This window comes from Sceloporus occidentalis, unplaced genomic scaffold (assembly GCF_023333645.1).
Source record: "Sceloporus occidentalis isolate IW3139 unplaced genomic scaffold, rSceOcc1.0.p SCAF_103, whole genome shotgun sequence".
In the NCBI taxonomy this organism is placed as follows: domain Eukaryota; kingdom Metazoa; phylum Chordata; class Lepidosauria; order Squamata; family Phrynosomatidae; genus Sceloporus; species Sceloporus occidentalis.
The window spans coordinates 3,011,659-3,029,234 of NW_028317083.1; the positions used below are offsets into that span (position 1 = coordinate 3,011,659).

The following is a 17,576-nucleotide window of genomic DNA, read 5'->3' on the forward strand; positions in this document are numbered from 1 at the left end:
ATGTAGCCCCGGAATCAAGTCGAGCAATATTCACAATTAATACCTTTTTTGGCATTTTATTTAATATCTGAGTTTCTTCTTTTGCTTTCATTGTCATACCAAGTACTCCCACGCGGTTACTGCATGATTCACAAACAGCCACAGTTTAAACGTAAATATAATTATAGAGAAAACTAGACAGATTCCCATTAAAAAAAAAAAATAAAAAAAAATAAAACAGCAGCCGCGCTCTGTATAAGGCTCGGTTTCAGCAGGTGCCGGCTCACATTATATCCCACGATTATATTTGCTGTATGATTAGCAGAAATGTCTATGAATTTGCAATTCATCTCTCCCTGGCCGTAATCAGAGCCTCATTATCTAGTTTTCGCGTTATTGTGCTGCGGATGAATGCCGAAGGTTCGCTACCTGCGGCCCGTGTAGACAGTCAGAAAAGTTTAGGCACTCCGGGGACAGAAGTGGCTGGTTCTCTGCTAGATGTATGTACAATACCTCCCAACAGTCCCTGTTTTCACAGGACAGTCCTGATCTTCGGTGCGGTCCAGCTGTCCCGCTTTTGTGGGCAGTGGAGATCCTTTGATTGCCCCCTGACCAGCTCAGGGACCTGTAAATTCAAGCAGAGACCTCAATCGCGGCCTACTTCCGACACTAGCAGGGGTGGCCATACGACCCCAACACGAGTGTCGGGATTTGGGTATGAAAATATGCCTTTTCTTTCATTTTTTTTTTTTTTTACTTTTTATTACAGTCTAGGTTTCAGGTGGTCTGCAGACCTTTTGATTGGGGTACTATAGAAAGAAGGTGCCTGTCCCATGGAGCTTACAATCTAATCATTTAACCGTTTAAAATAGTTGGACGTGTGCAACAAGACAAGGGCTGTAAACAGGACTGGATTGCTTTCTCCACATGAACACAGCCCATAAACCAACGCAAGTATCTGTCATCAGCGGCAATATTTTAACCGCTTACGCTTGTCACGGGGTGTAGGGCTCTGCGGTAACTCGCCTTAATGCATCCCTCTCACACCTTGTAACTCAAAGACATTTTACAGATTAACTCTACATATCATGCTCCATACGCAGAAATCCTCTGCACCTCTCCGCAGGGATCTGGGTCATTTGTTTTAGGGCTTTAACACACACACGGGGAGACAGATAAAAGTCGGCGGCTCCGGCAAAATTACACGAAATCCGCATTTTACACCGAATTCCGGACCGATCGTGAACGGGGACCCGCCGCTGTCACAGCTTCTAACGTAAAGATATTCATTTATAGAGAATGTACTAATTTCACAATCAATCGGCAACAATCAGCAACTTAGCAACAGGGGATATAGAGCTTAACGGAACAGGAAGTGGGGGCGACTGCTCGGTGATGCGCACGTTATTACATATATTTGGTTTATTTCAAGCTGTAAACACAGTTACAAAGGTTTATTTAGAGGGAAAAAAACAACAGACCTGCTTCAAACGATTTGAGGTGAATGATTTGAAAATTGTAATTAAAATACTGAGGTTAATTACTTGTACAAATGAGACTTTTCAGTACGACTAGAAACAGAATATGGCTCACAGAGGAAATATTCCTTCAGAAGCCTCAAAATGAAAGGATTGAGCAAGAAAAGTAAAAAACCAAGACCTTGACAAACTTTTGGCCTGGCGGGGGGTGGAGAGAGCGCACCACAGGCGCATGTTTTGTCAAATGCGCAAAGAAAAATAATAATAATAATAATAAAAATAGACAAGGGATAGAGGCGGATGCTGGATCTACAGTACTAAGCAGACCAGGGCCATCTGGCACATCGGGCAAATGCCCAGTGGGCCACAGATGGTGCGTGAGCATAAAAACACAACGTGCGGTGTCTCATATCCAGCTGTTGGACGCACTCATGTCATTTGGCAGCTGCTGGCCTTAAAGTGCCAGGGTCGTCAGTCTGTCGCTGGTGCAAAACAGTCAGCTTAAAACACAGAATCAAAAAAGTGGTAAAAAATGTAAAAAAGAAAAAAGTAAAAGAAAAAAGTAAAAGAAAAAAGAATAAAAAAAAAGCAATAGAAAAAACTAGGTATGGATAGTTGAGAGTCCAACTGACAGGGGTGGTGACGCCATCAAACCTGACTATTAGCAAAAGAGCAAAGCATCCGACATACAAACATGGCTGCTGCAATAATGAGATAAAGACATGACAAGTTTCTCCACTTATGGATTATCTCCACCTGATAAAACATAAGCATACGTTGTGTCATACTTAGAAGTCACAATGCACTTTTGTTGAACAAATTCATTTTACATGCCACATACATTATTCATTTGTGACAGTGGGCTTCCAGAAACCTAATTCCCAGCATAGTAGAAGAAAAAAAAAAAAAAAACAGAAATCAACTTTTTTTTTTCTAAAACTCATGTTTTATTGACTCATTTCTGAGTCAAATCAGTCATTTTTTTCCGAGACAAATTTCTCTTACATTTCGAGCCCCTTCATATTTTGTTTTCGGAGTAATGTCAGCCTATTAGATGCTGCTGATCTATGCGGCAAGCTTGCCTTGCTCAACCATAATGAACAGCTCTAATGGAAGTACATTAACCGGGAGAAGAAAGTGCATGTTTCAGAAGATTTCAGAAGACTTATTGAAAGAAACTTTTCCGCTGCACTTTAAGTTTTTGTTTTTTTTTCTTCATTCTTTTTTCTTTCAGCCATCAATTAGGAAAAGAACCCATGCAGCATCGTAGTTTCCCTAGCAAATCTTAAAAGTATTTTAACGTGACTTTCTGTACACTGCATGTCTAGTTACTTTTTGGTTTGGGGCTCACTTTGAAAGATGCCAGACCGCAAAGGCTGTGCAATTTGAAAAAAATAATAATTGTAAAAATTAAATAATAATAGCATCATGTTGCTAGATTTGCTTGAGACACGTTCTTTCTTTCACATTCACACTTCCATTATTCCAAAGACCCCTTTGAGGGTACAGAGGGACAAATGTTGGCCATTAGGGAACCACAGCTCTAAGTGTTTTTCTTGGCATCTCAGGATTACAACTACTATGGTAGCATTTTGACATGAAATCATAACAAAAGGTGAAGAAGGAGAACTTCCAAGCCTCAATGTAGGCTGGGTTACCTTTCAAAGCATGGCCATAGCTGTAGGAATGACCCAGAGTTTCTGGGTGAAGCCCTATTTTCCCAGGCTAGCTTCTTCTTTCTCTACGGAGGAGAATAGTGTTTGGAGTTTCTTCTGGAAACATGCACCCAGGCCTAGACTGGCCATCTGGCGCACTAGGCTAATACCCGGTGGGCCGCTGGCCAACACCGTCGAATACAATTTGCCTAACCACAACCACTATCCAGCCGTCAGCCAAAGTCCTCCACTCTAAAGTACCAGGGCTGCCCGGCCATCCCAGTCCAGAAGCCTTCAGCCCTCACTCATGTATGGACAACATTAAACCAAGGGCTGTAAAGTTTACAGGAGGAAAAAAATGTTTCATAAAAGCGGCCAACAAAGTTTTAACTAGTTACTTACATATTAAAAAAAAAACAAAAAACCTTCAAGGATTGGTATTCCTCAGTGTCCCTGCCCTTACTGAAACACAAAATACACCATGTATACATTTACCCAAATATAACGCTTTATTAAAAATTTAATTTACCTGAATTAAAAAAAAAAAAAAGAAGAAGAAAGAAAACAAAGGCCATTACTGGATTTCAGTATTATTTTAGTTATAATATTAAAAAGGTTAGAAGGATTTATTTCGAAAGGATGTGTGAGGTCACACACCTTCAACTGGGTTAAGTTCCATCATTAAACTAATTAAAAGAAAAGGAATTTTGAAGTAATTCACCCTAATCACGATCACTTACATTTTGTCAGAAGGCCCTTGTACCATTTGCTCAGCCTACGGAAATTTGATTAGTTTTGATTAACATTTTAGAACTGTGCTGTGACCTCATTTCTGATTGTTCTTCTTCGAACTTAACGGGTGTCAGCCGGATCCTTTAACCTCTCCAGTTTCTTCAGACTTTGCAGGTGAAATAAATACCTCGGGAGCTTGGCGAGGTGAAACATGTCATTGTCACTAGCGAGCGTGTCAATGTGTTTAATATTATACCCCGATACAGCGAACAGGTGAGATCTTCTGACCTTACACTGACGTCTTCTGCCTAATCATGAACAATCCCTGAGTGCTTTCATTTGCAAGAGCGCGTATCATGCGTGAATTAAATAATGAATCATGAGAATATTTTATTAAAGAGATAATGGAGAAGTTCTGCTGTTAAAATTGGAAAATTCAGTTGATGACATTGTATAAGCAGAAGTTTGCTTAGAAAAAGAATGGTGCATTTGCTTTGTCTAGATGAAGATGGAGGTTCCGATTGGGACCATCAGGCCCTTCATGAGTTCGGATTTCTTTAATTGTAAAGGTAATCAGACAGTGATGTTTAAAAGACTGTACCGACCAGTGGTCTAAAGCTCAATTTCTGATATTTGACATATAAGCCCCTGCTTCTTAGAACTGGGCTTAATATAGTCCTCTGCCTTTTAAGTAGAATGGGTGTTCTTTATCAAAAAATATCCATATTATATATTTTTTTAATATATTTTTCTTCGAGTAATAAGTATTGGAAATAGATAGTATTATGTAAAAAAATTATAATCAAACATTATAAAATATCTTTTTAGGTTTTCTAGCTTCAAGTCCTGCTTAAAATATTTATTTTTATAATTATGTTTTTTCATGTATTTATTACACAGTTATTGATATATTTAGATTTATATGGGTACTGGTTTATACATACACTTAATGTTTTATGGATACAAACCGTACCTCCTATTTTTTGCCGGACCATCTCATTCAGTTTGGTATTGACCACCATTGGGGGTCGATTGAGTTTATTCAAAGACTAGATATACATTTCATATACAAGGCATGCTGAGATGCAGCAGAGAACACAAACATCGCAAGCTTCCCATCACATCCTAAACACTCATACATTCGCACATACTCTACCATATTTCAGCACGGCACCAACAATCATTTACACTTTAATCTGTAACATATCATACAGAAGCAACAGTCAACAAAGCAGTAAATAAAGGAAACAGTTCCAAGCCGCTGATGTATTATGGTCGAAGAGACACCTGGTATTGAGGAGATCAGATGAAAGGTGGTGTGGAGGTTAGTCTTCCTCCTTGAGACTATCAATGATGGAGTAGTGTTTAAGCAAGCTGAGGATCAACCTGCGACAGATAGTGACCTGTTCCCCGTTTAAGATGAGGCAGGTCCTGTCTAATCACAAATGTTCCTTAACACAATTCATTAGGAGCCACGCTTCTTCTATGACACCCCCGGGGTGAGTTCCTGGAAAATGGCCATACCAAACAGAGAGATAGGAGAGGAACTAGTATTTGAGTTGACCTGATTGCCATTTAGTGGCACAGGCATCAGGAGATGTGGTCAGCCATAAATATGTTTAAAGATCAACTAGGGAGTATAAGTCTAAAGGATTTGATTTTCAATAAACAAACTTGACCCTTAATAAATAAGTGTTCTAATTGGGGAAAAAAAATACTAGGGGCGAATAGAAATATGAAACATGAAATAGGGGAATTACACAATATTTCATATTTTCTTAGCGATAAGGTTTTGGAGCACATGCAACCACTTATCAATTGCATTATCAGAAAAGAATGTATCAGGAGGTCCCCAAGAAGCTGTAAAGGTGTATGGAGAATGCGGTGCTTTCAGGATCGCTCGTGCAAGCAGAATAACCTTGCTTTTAGATAAACAGTTGTATCTCTCGCTCACACGCGCAGTCCTCGCATACCTTCCTTTGTTGTCACTTGATTTGGAAGTAGCACAACAGAATTTGCAGTGACAGTAAATTCATTGTGTTGGCCAAAGAGCCTGATAGTAGGTGATTCTGAAGCTCACGTTAAAGAGATTATGATTACCAATTCCTATTTAGAGAGTTGGAATTACTATTGTCACATTGACCATGTTTTCCAGGACAAGCATAATTTTCACATACGGCTGACCCGCATTGAGTGAAAGGTTTAAACGTAGGAGGAATTGGTTCAATGCCAACGATCTATACATCCTGCAGGGGGCTGCACTTTACATGGGATAGTTAGCAAAATGGAAAACGTGGATTATGGGGTCACCCGAGTTGAATAAATTGTAGCCTCGCAAGAGCAGGGACCTCTTCTTCCCCTGTACCGGTATGTTTTTAATGTGAGTTAACGTCATTGTTAATTTTAATTTGGTTCGTTCAAGGTTTAAATTTACGGTGTTTATATTCAGTTATTGAAAAGCCGCATCTCTGCTAAAAAATTATTGTAGGCAGTGTAAAAATTGTGTGGGTTCCACCATCAGGAAAAAGGAAAGGAGAATGGTACGACGGTCCACACAGTTGTGATTTCCACTTCTTTCCTCAAAGGTCACGATGCTGTGATGCTTTAATGATGGACATCTCTGGTGGAATAAAGTGTGGGCTAGTCCTTTCAGCCATTTGGTTTATACTTTCTTGTGAAGTATTAATGTTGGTTTGAATGGGTCTAGAGAAGAGACCTTAAACCTTAACAAGAAAATCTGAACACTCATGGAGGTCCCTAAAGGTTGTCGTGGACTGGAACTCAATAGGAAGTTCAAAGGTGAGGAGGCTACCTGCCTGCAGCTACCTCTAACCTTCAAGGTTAAGGTGAATACTAGCCAGAATACTAGATTGTGGAATTAGACATCTTAGCTTCCACAAATTGAGCCGCTTGGCTGAGGTTCTTCGAAAACAACCTTCCCAACCCAGGAGGCGCGTGACAAGTGATGTATTTTGAAAGGTCATGGTAAGGTTCCATGAGTCATAGCTCTTGAGAGCCCCATGTATTTATCTTTCTTTAAACATGGAACAAAGACTATCTAATTTCTTCTTCTGTCATTTGCGCATACATTCTTCCATGTTCCTAGGCTTAGGGGCTTCTTTTGTGTCCCTATTCTAAAGGTTCTAAAGTAGAGATAAAATATGCATTTACTTTGAATGCTATTCTCTCTCTCTCTGGCAGACAGCCAGAAGATCAAGTGAAGCCACGGAGCAGAAGTGATCCCAGTGGTGACCTTGCGGGCTTTAAAGGAGAACAAGGAAAGGATGAACAAAAAAAAAAAGGGGACAAACTTTTCAAAAGATATAAAACATATAAAGGGGAAGTTATGCTCAGTAAATTGTGCTTTTTTCTCTCTTAGAATGGGACAGCTGTGGGTCTTTCACGCAATGTTACTGATGATAAAAAAAATCATTTTGAAACTCATTGAAAATATCAAGTTAATTGTGGGCTAATTACTAGGGCCATTCGGATGGTTTCTATTGGGATTGCTCCAAATGTCATACTTTGTCCCCAAATAGATTTTGCCTAGAGAAATATGGCTCAGTGTTTTTAACTAGCTGGTTATTAAAACCATTTGTACGAGATGATCATTAATGTAAAAATACTTCAAAGAGATCGGTAAAGTGTCCATACATATATTAATTATTTTTATAATTTACAATCATGCTTTGTATTCTAAAAGCAAAGCTTCGGGAACCAGCAATAACTCCAAGCTGCATATGGTCTGGGTCAAGGACACAGAGTATTGGCAAGAGGCGCATGGATGGAGTCCAAAAGTCAATCATTGAGTGACGAGTGGAATGTATTAATAATTTAAAGACAGTGCCCACAGGCCATCATGCCGTAATCAGTATGTGCTCCCGATGTCTAAACACAAAGCCAGGAATCCTTTTCTAGAGAACCAGAGGACGCTGTGATGTTTATATGCGGTTCTGCACCACGGAACATGGATGCGCTCATGAAGAGAGAGGGGAAAAAAAGCACATATGTACAAAAAAGTGTTACAGATTGCAGGTAAACAAGGTGTCCATGCAGGCTCTGAGAAGTTACAATTAGAACACACAGACACATCAATACAAAGCTTTCATCTAAATCAATACCACCTGAAGATGAATGTGAAACAGGCCTTTAGTCTAAAAACTGGAAAACCTTAATAAACACTCACTGGATTAACCTTTTGCGCGTTAAAATGAGACAAACTCTCGGAATGTTCCAATATGAACGTAAATGTTTCCCATACCATCAGGCAATCCATATAGTATAGTTCAATATAATATAGCTCTGTACTTCCCGATCCAGGTCCTCAGAACACTCAAAAACAGTTTTGTTCATTAGTAAAACCTCAGATCACCTCTCGCGGATCAATTGGCCGCTGAGTGTTTCCGACAGATCCACCTCCGCTTCTTTAAAAGCATATTGAGCATTTTTAATGTTATCTTAAAACCGACGCTGGTAGGGGGCTTTAACAACTCAATATGAAGTCACATCTTGGAAAGCCACTTTAAATGTCCTTACACTTAGTCTAGAACACTTGTCCGGAGTCCGAAAAGAAAAAGTGAGACCACTTTAAGAAAGCAAGCAGGTTTCTAAATGTTTAGCACCGTATACACAGATCTAAATTCTGTAATGTGACTCCCCATTTCATTTTTTTTTTTTTTTAGACATCACTAAAAAAATCTATTGGCAAGTGAGCAGCGTAAGAAGTGTCCGCTATATAAGTAATTACAGGGCAGTTTCCAGAAAATAAAATAAAGACTAACATGATTTATGTTTTTGTTCGGCGAAGTCGATCAACATGACGGCGAAATAATTATAGAGCCATGTAATTGTATAAATCTGATGTGGGTCATGTAATCCCATTGTCCTGAAAATTCTGCAATATCTGAAAGCCACCAAACAGTAAGGCTAGCGATTTGAAACCGAGACAGTCTTGCAAGTGTAACAATTGCATTACTTTAGACTCCTGCTGTAGTTGTACAATCTCCCATGGAGAGAAAATACCCCCGGGCTACGCTTAATGTAGGAAGACAGTGACTTATGCATATCTTTAGAAGAAAAAAAAACACTATGCTGCTGTTACATAAGTCTAGAAGAAAAACTTGCACGCTTGGACTATCACGGCTGTACAGAACGACGGAAAGACTGAGAAACAGAAAGGCAGCAAAGTTTATTCACAAAACTTTGCATTTTGTAGGTGATGAACGAGACAACGCTCAACTGAACTATGTATTAAGAAGGGCCAACCCTAGTGAGCTTCTCTACAAACAAATCTGAGTTGACCTCATATTATGTTTAACTAGGTGGTTTCTTGAATATCAGTGAACATATTTGATAAGCATTATGCGGGGTTGGTGGGGTTCTTACTACAAGACAAGCTTGCTGGGGTTGACCCTTCATAACGCATGGTGGAGTTGGTGAAGTATATGTCTTGTTTCATCTTGAACTACTAAAGGGCTCTCTGGATACATGATGCATCTGCAGACCTGGCAGTGGCCATTTTTGTCGGTCATGTGATATTTTAGGTGGCTTTCCCGGCTCATGCACCACACTGAGCTGATGCTTTATGGCAATGCCAATGAAGTCCATTCCTCATTCATTCATTAAGTCAGAGTGTCTGTCTGGGTGATTAAAACTAGGCAATTCTATTGTTTCTCACAGGCAATATGATAAGGGTGTTTGTCTAGTAGATTGGGCTCAGGTAACAGAACTAGAACCTATACAAACGGCTGATATGGACCTCCCCGGAAAATATTACATTATGAAGAAACTAGAACTTCAAAAAAGAAAACAGCCCAATATTTTTTTAAACTTATGATTGATCTGATAATACGTAAACAAATGGTGGGAGTTATTCTTTAAGAACTTTTTAAATTATGTAAATACCACAGAAGAATTGGTGAGCTAAGAAGCAAAAATAAAACTTAATAGCAGTCGAGATGAGCTAATGTATAAATATTTTCAACTGTGCTGTTTTTGTGCAGAAGAACTAATTCTACTGAACACGGAGTTGTAACAGACTATTAAATAATACGCCTCTGGCAAAATTTAGCGACGTCCATTAAATAACTCTTCAGACAAATTCTCCAAGTAAACGGGGGGGGGGTAAAAGTGACTTGGCTGTTTTTAGCAGCAGAAATTGCTGGCTAAGTTACTCTCAGACTCTTATGACTGATTTCAGCGGTGTGTGGGGGGGACCAGCTCCATCCGTCGCTCAGCCACACGTTTCTCCCGCCTTACGTTTGGTGACACTGTGACCCAGAAGAAATGAAGTTGCTCTAGAACCAAAAAAACATTCTAATTACTGCTACAATGTAATGAACGGGCATTAATTCTGATTACGCTGCAGTAGTCAGGATCGCGGCTCTTCGACGATTACGTTTAAATAAGGTTTGTTTGCGTGAGGCTGCCGGCTCTCCTTGTCACTATGACAAATCGAAACAGGTCGTCGGGACATAAGCTCGCTGCGTGCCGGCTGCACACACAGCAAGTTGGCGTCCTAAACCTGAACGTCATAGGAGAAAAAAAAAAAAAAAAGAAAAATACTGAATATAGGAGTAAAATCTGAACCATTGACGCAATCTCCATAGGGGCCGGGCAGTATAGATATAGCTCAAACACCCATAATCCTTAGCAGTCCTTGGACGCACAAAAGCTAACTATATTGATGTGTAGATCGACAACAGCTAGGGAGCTAAAAATAACGCATGAAAAATACTTTTTCTTGTACCCGTGCCTGCTTGTTGCTTTATGAAGGGTTTTACTGTTCCTTTACATTTCTGACGTTGATAAATCACAGCTTGAGCATAAATATACTCTTTTACCGTACATTTTGTCAATGTGAAACGCGCTGACCTCTGTAACAGGTATTATTTCTCTTTTATTCCTGCGTTACCAAAGGCGATATACAAACGGAAGTGTGTTCTATTTGCTGTCAAAGACTGTTTCCATTCATTAACATATATTTTTAATTAAATAGGGCGCATGGTGGGTATTCCTTTTCTCTCGTGATAAAAGGCTCTGTAGTTTTATGGGCAATCACACTTACTTTGTTCCCTTTATAGCAGATGAAACCGCTTTCTGTGCTTCTGTGCGTAGAAGAACTAGAGAATAGGACAACCATGCCTCGGAGCTGTCAGGGTTTGCCCCAAATCTAAGGGTCTTTACACCGAGATTTCCAGGGTCATGTGCAGTCTGGAACCTGCATATTCTATCCTGATTTCATCATACTAGAACAAGAAATACTAGAACCAAATACAGATCCCAGGACCAGAACGTTAAACTTAATTTAATGATAGCTGAGCATTCCATATCCAAAAGAAAAAATCCAAGGTAAGTAAGAACACTTACATACAACAGCTGAGATCCCTGCTTGAGAACAGGAGACTTAATTTTGGATATCATTTTCACCTAAGTAGTGGATTTCATGAATCGTGCCGCCGATTACCAAATATTAAACCGGCAAAAATGAGTTTTCTTCCGTGTGGATGGTGGAGCTGCTGATGAAGCCAGAGGACCCCGAGGCACCCGCAGCCACACATAGCGGAAGCATAAATCACTTCTCAATGTGACTGTATGGGAAGACGGAATATATGTGCGCATGCAAACCCTGCTGATTATATACAAATGCAAAACCGTCATATTTCTAATATTTGAATTAACACAGAAACATGTGCATCACTGCCTATAGGATTGTTTTATGTTTGTTTGGAGGACACTGAGAACTTTCTCAACTCATCTAAGCCAATGACGTACCAGAAATACTTGTCTTGGAATACTGAAAGCTCTCCCCCATTGTCTGCCTCTCTCTCTCTCTCATTATTCCCCTCTCCCCCATTGTCTGCCTCTCTTGTCATTCCCCTCTCCCCTTCTGTCTGCCTCTCTCGTCATTCCCCTCTCCCCATTGTCTGCTTCTCTCGTCATTCCCCTCTCCCCATTGTCTGCTTCTCTCGTCATTCCCCTCTCCCCCATTGTCTGCTTCTCTCGTCATTCCCCTCTCCCCCATTGTCTGCCTCTCTCGTCATTCCCCTCTCCCCCATTGTCTGCCTCTCTCTCTCGTCATTCCCCTCTCCCCATTGTCTGCCTCTCTCATCATTCCCCTCTCCCCCATTGTCTGCCTTGCCTCTCTCGTCATTCCCCTCTCCTCCATCGTCTGCCTCTCTCGTCATTCCCCTATCCTCCATTGTATGACTTTCTCTCTTGTTCCATCTCTCATTGTTAGCTGTTCTCTCCTTTATCCTAGATCCATTTTCCTTCTCTTTTGTATATCCTGCAGCAGTTCCCTCACCTCTTGTCAATTCCATCTCCATTCCCTGACATTGTCTCTCTCCTTTCCTTCTTTATCTTTTATTATCATATTTATAATAAAGTCAAAGTGAGCATTTTTTAATGACCAGTCGATAGATAATTCCAACATACCTTTTAATTCCTGGGAAGACTGGAACTTTGAGGTGCTTTCAAGTTTGTCCGGAATTTGCGTCCCTCCCTCCAAGATCCTCACGATGTCCCGAAGCTTTTCACACTCCTCCTGAAGGTGCTTCACGCTGTCTTTATGCTGCTGTTTAGCTTTAGACGCAGGATTCAAACTCATGTGAACCACTTTTGTTTTACTGGGATCATAGCAGCCCTAGAAGAGGCAAATATAACATGTGTCAGTGTGAAATACATACTCAAGTCTATTCAAGTATAAGAGAAGCAGGCAAAATGTGTATCCATATGTTAGCATTCTTAATTAGAATATCATGAAGCCATTAAGAGAACAGCAAGACACACATTTCATCCCCACAGAGTTCTGATTTTGGAACCCATGTTTTCTGTGACCTTTATTCCTAGTCAATGACTGACAAGCAGAGGACGACATCAAACCATATCAAAGATGTGACATATCTGCAAAGCGTCAATATGGCTAACTAACATATTATACACAGGGCCGGCCCAAGGCAAAACGCCGCCTGGGGCGAATTTTAAAATGCCGCCCCCCCCCTTATCTACCCTTCCTCTCCCTCCGTCCCTGCCACCCCCCCCCCCATTATCTACCCTTCCTCTCCCTCCGCCCCCCCCCCCCTTGTACTTACCTTTCAGCAGTCCTGCGGCGAGTCTCCCTGTCGGAAATCTTCCGGCACTCAGCATTACAAGCCGGCACCGAGACCGAACAGGGAGACTCGCCGCAGAGGAGAGAGAGAGGAGCTCCGAGTGGGTACTGACAGCTTGGTAAGTGAAAACCACTCGGCGCCCCTTTCTCTCTTTCGCTTTTTAAAAAAAAAAGGGGCTTGGGGCGGCAAAGTGCCGCCCCTTCAAAAGTGCCGCCTGGAGCGGTTGCCCCACTTGGCTCCATTGTCGGGCCGGCCCTGATTATACACCTTCAGCTGAATAGCCGGTAACTAATGTCTTACAGGTTTTGCTGGAATATCATTAAGGTATTAGTCCAGTAGAGTCCCCAGAGTCGGGTAACTCAGAGATAACGGCCCTAGAGCCACAGAGCACTTCCAATCTGAGTTTCAATCCACAAACAAACAGAAATAATCACAACAATTAAGAATCGCTTCTTGAAAAAAAAAGACACACGCTCCACTGCTTCGAACAATTGTGCCTGCAGCCCAACATATTGCTAAGGCTGACTGTTACGAGGCCCGAGGACGATTTTCCTCTCTAATTATCCACAATGGAATATGCAAATCTCTCTCATAAAGGTATGGACGCTTCAAGGAACCATTACAAGACCATCAGGGATCTTTAAAGCTCTATATATCAAATTCAGAGTAAAAAAACTAATTTTGTTTAGTTGTTTCCTATATTTTTTATGTTGTTGCGCCATAGAGACCCAAGCCCCCATAATTCAAAGTTTTAAATCTCTGATTCACGCAACGAAATATGAATCGTGGTCCAAATGTCGGAACGCTCCCAGCCTCGTATGTGACTTACTGATTGAAAAGAGGGAACGCCGAAAAAAGCTTGGCCTAAATATACGATACAATGTAACTGATGACAGGGTGTCCTAAAAGTGAATAATCTCACACCGAGAGAGTAGTAAAGGTTGAAAAAGCCTTATAAAAGTGTGATACTCTAGCATAGTTCTGATTATCGAAAACGCATCCCAGGGTGTCTTCAAGCCCAGCGTTTGACTGTATACATTGTTAATCTTTCACTTCGCTTCAAGAACAGCCAAGGGTGAAAAGTCCTTAGTACAGAACTACAAAACTCTACGACAATATAAATGTTTATTCAAGTTTTTTTTTCCTTCAAAAGAACACCACTGACTGCTTAAATGACACAATTTGTTTAGTTTATATTGTCCAAGAAGTGATACACTTAAATAAATACAGCTGAACAGGGCCATACAGTCTATAAGATAACATGGGTTAAGAGAGCGAAAGAGCTTGAAGTGACACAAAGGAGCTATTCACTAACAGAAGTGTTGTCGGGTTTCAACTCCTTGACTTCGTTAATAGCCATCCTCGGTGAGCTTCTGAGGAGGGACCTCCGCTTGGTTGGCCTTGTATAATGTATAGTGAGATATTTTCAAAGTCTTCTGACCCATTTAATATATTATACAGAGCCAGCTCGGTGCTTCTTGATGGAGAAGCCTACATGTACTTGGACCTATACAATGAATAGTTAAGTCCAAGAGTTAAAGCCGCAACTCTCCTTTTAATGAATAAACCCTAGAGACATAGATCCAGTCGGTGTATAAAAGTTAAATGTAGCATGTAGCAAATAACCCGAAACCTCTCTCTATCGGGGTTAAAGACAGACCTCCAACATTTTCATTCAATCAAGCTCATGGTCATTGCAGCTTAACCTAACTCCTAGTTTCAAGAAGCCTTCACGTCACCATTGACCCAGTACAAGTAAAAACAAAACACTTTCACATTTAGTTTGGAGGGGTCCTTAACCCTCACTCCATCATTGGTAAGCTCTTTGGTGTCTGAGGTTCCCCCTTTTGGGTACCCGTTGGATTTTTGTCTTTGTAAAGAAGACACACAGAACATATCATCCTTTCGCTCAGTTTACTCGCGATTATCCCATTTGGCTTTCCAAAGGATTTCTGCTGACCAAAAGAAACCCTGTTCTGTAGGTTTAGTGCTAAACGTACTCAAGGTGAAATATAATACACTAAACATTAAATGTTATTACTTCAGTCTCAAGGATTTTACTCGGGGAACATGAACTAGTGAAGTAAATTGTTTTTTACAACTGTGGAGCCTCCTCGTATAGCTAGGGACACAGGTCATTTTGTAACACACCATACCTTCCGCTCGTTCGAAAAGGACATTGAGATTTATGGGGAACAACTTACCAGAAGACATGACTCCCGCCTTCCAAATTAGACCGTAAACTGCTCTAACAAGCTAAGCTACTGCATATACTACAGGAAAGGCAGGGTCTCGGAGGACCCAATGTTCAATCCGAGAAGAAAAGAGACCGGTGCGGAGGAAAGAGACTTTACAACCATTATAACCACTAAAATAGGTTCACAGAAGAAACAAAAAAGAATGTTTAGTTTCTGTAAGCAACTAAGAGCGCAATGTGTGGGTTCATTAAAAGACCCGGGAATATATAGATAAAAAAAGAGGTAACAGATCTTGTACATAAGCATATTTCTCCTAGGGATAACCCCACAACTTCTTCCTCCAAGGGCAAGAAGTGACAGAGCCACCGACGGAGCTCATTATAGAAGAAGGTGCCGTTGTGGAAGGGAAGAAACGTGTCAGAACATGGAACGTGGAGGAATACACCCCATTCCCTGCTGAAAACTTATGTTGGTACTATGTTGGTGGCACTTTTAGAACCATGATGCGAAACCAAATAGAAACCAAAGAGATTGTAGCGAATATTCTATCCTAAACTATTTAACCTTCTAATTACATGCTAGATTGTACACCAGCTCAGCTCAACCTCCTGCGTGTTTTTCTTCTATATAAAAATTAAACTTTCCATAGATTGTAACCTTACACAAGAAGGTTCCTGCCTGCCGTCAGTATGTCTAACTCGCAATGTCACCTCTTGTCCGTAAGGAACTCTGTTGAAAGGACCGGCGTCTCGAAGCGCTATCAAAATGTTCCACGGCAGAAAATGTTCTTTTTACGTTTGTGACATCTTAAAACTCTCATATTAACTCCCATTTGAACCTTGATAAAAGAAAAAAAAGAGGTATTCCAAAACAACGTCAGCCATAGCTGCAGCTTTAGGTTTCTACAAATTTGGGATTAATAGAAAGGAAAAGTCGCAACATGCAGCAAACTGGCCTGCACATCAAATTCATTTCCCAGATGAATTTACAAAGTAAGGAGAAAAAAAAAATAAGCGCAGATAAGGCTAAATCCTAATGCATATTTATAAACTACACAGCATACAGAATAAATCAATATTCTCTCACCAAATGCATACGACTTGAATAAATATGAGTTAGGAACTTACAACCGTTCACCAACATCTTTCCAAACCTTTTCCGATCCACAACGGTACGTCAGGTGGACAGCTCTCACTATTCAAGCCGACATCTCAGATCCACAAATTAAAGGGACAGAATCATCTTTAAATAAACGGCGCACATTAAATAACACGCAGAGAGGAGTTTACTTATGACTTACACAAGTACGCCTATTATTAATGTGTGAGACATTCCTGCCGTCTGCATTTTAATATGGATATTAAGTAAATCAGGGAACGGTTTTAACCTCCTCAAAGTTGCGTCTCCTTTGCTTTCCTACACTGTTTAAGCCAGATCTTCCATCCATAGAGGTAGGTTGAGTAGTCCATTGCCTCTTGTGATTATTCATCTGTCTTGTGTTTGTTGTCCCTTCCGTGATCACATGCGTCGTCTCCTTGTCTTGTTGATACAAGTAAAGATCAAGTTGTTCTCACAAAAAGAGATATTGTAGTGTGAGCCGAGGAACAGATATGGTGAGGAACACCTTATCTGTAGAACGTTTATCAAGGATGCCTTCAAACTTGTGGACATACTCGTGATTGTGGGTGAAAAAAGTTGGCCTTGGTTTTATTCTTTAATAAAATATATAAAAATATTGACACAATGTAACAACTGTGTAGTTGACAGCCAATGTATTTTGCTTCCCCAGCAGTTACAGATTACGTACATTAATATCATAACCTTGAATACCCAGGAACATATTAGGCACCTCCATAATTGATGGTATCTGCTGTGTGTCAATACGTCACAGAACAATGAACCGTAATGAAAAACAACAAGAAGTAATTGCGTGAAAAAAAAACATGACCGACACGGGATAAAAAAAAATTCAGAATTCACAGAACTTTGCTTGTTTTGAAAGACTTTTTTTGGTAAAAAAACAAAAGCAATGTCCAAAAGTAAATAAGTAAGTTAATCAATGTTTACACTTGATCAAACTAAGTTTGGGAGCCAATTAAAACATCCCCGCATCCATACAGCCCCACTTGATTAGCGGTGCGCTTTCCGCGGTACTTCAGGACTCCCTTGAGCACGAAGCAACAGAGGCAGGGAAGTCACGTCTATGTCAGCCGCATGTTACCGAGTCCCTAACTGCTTAAAAAGATGTTAATTAAAACTCTCGACTTTTATAATTTTCCGCAACGCAAAACAATGACCGTTTGGCTAAAATAAGCAAGGGGACACGAAAGGTGGTAGCCGCTGGAACTAACATTAAAGCTGACAGAGCTGTCATAGCACATTACCGCGTCTAGAAAGGCAGCAAAATCAAATTGTAGGGAAATG

General features: G+C 40.5%; 1 protein-coding gene across 1 annotated transcript in view; it reads right to left on the bottom strand.

Moving 5' to 3' along the window:
• LOC149283540 (mitotic spindle assembly checkpoint protein MAD1-like) overlaps window positions 1-17,576 on the bottom strand; it is a 236,526-nt gene that overhangs the window by 75,087 nt on the left and 143,863 nt on the right. The window contains exon 15 of the mRNA XM_089497496.1: window positions 12,281-12,488. Within this exon, the coding sequence (XP_089353622.1) occupies window positions 12,281-12,488 (208 nt within the window). The remainder of the gene's footprint in view (window positions 1-12,280; window positions 12,489-17,576) is intronic.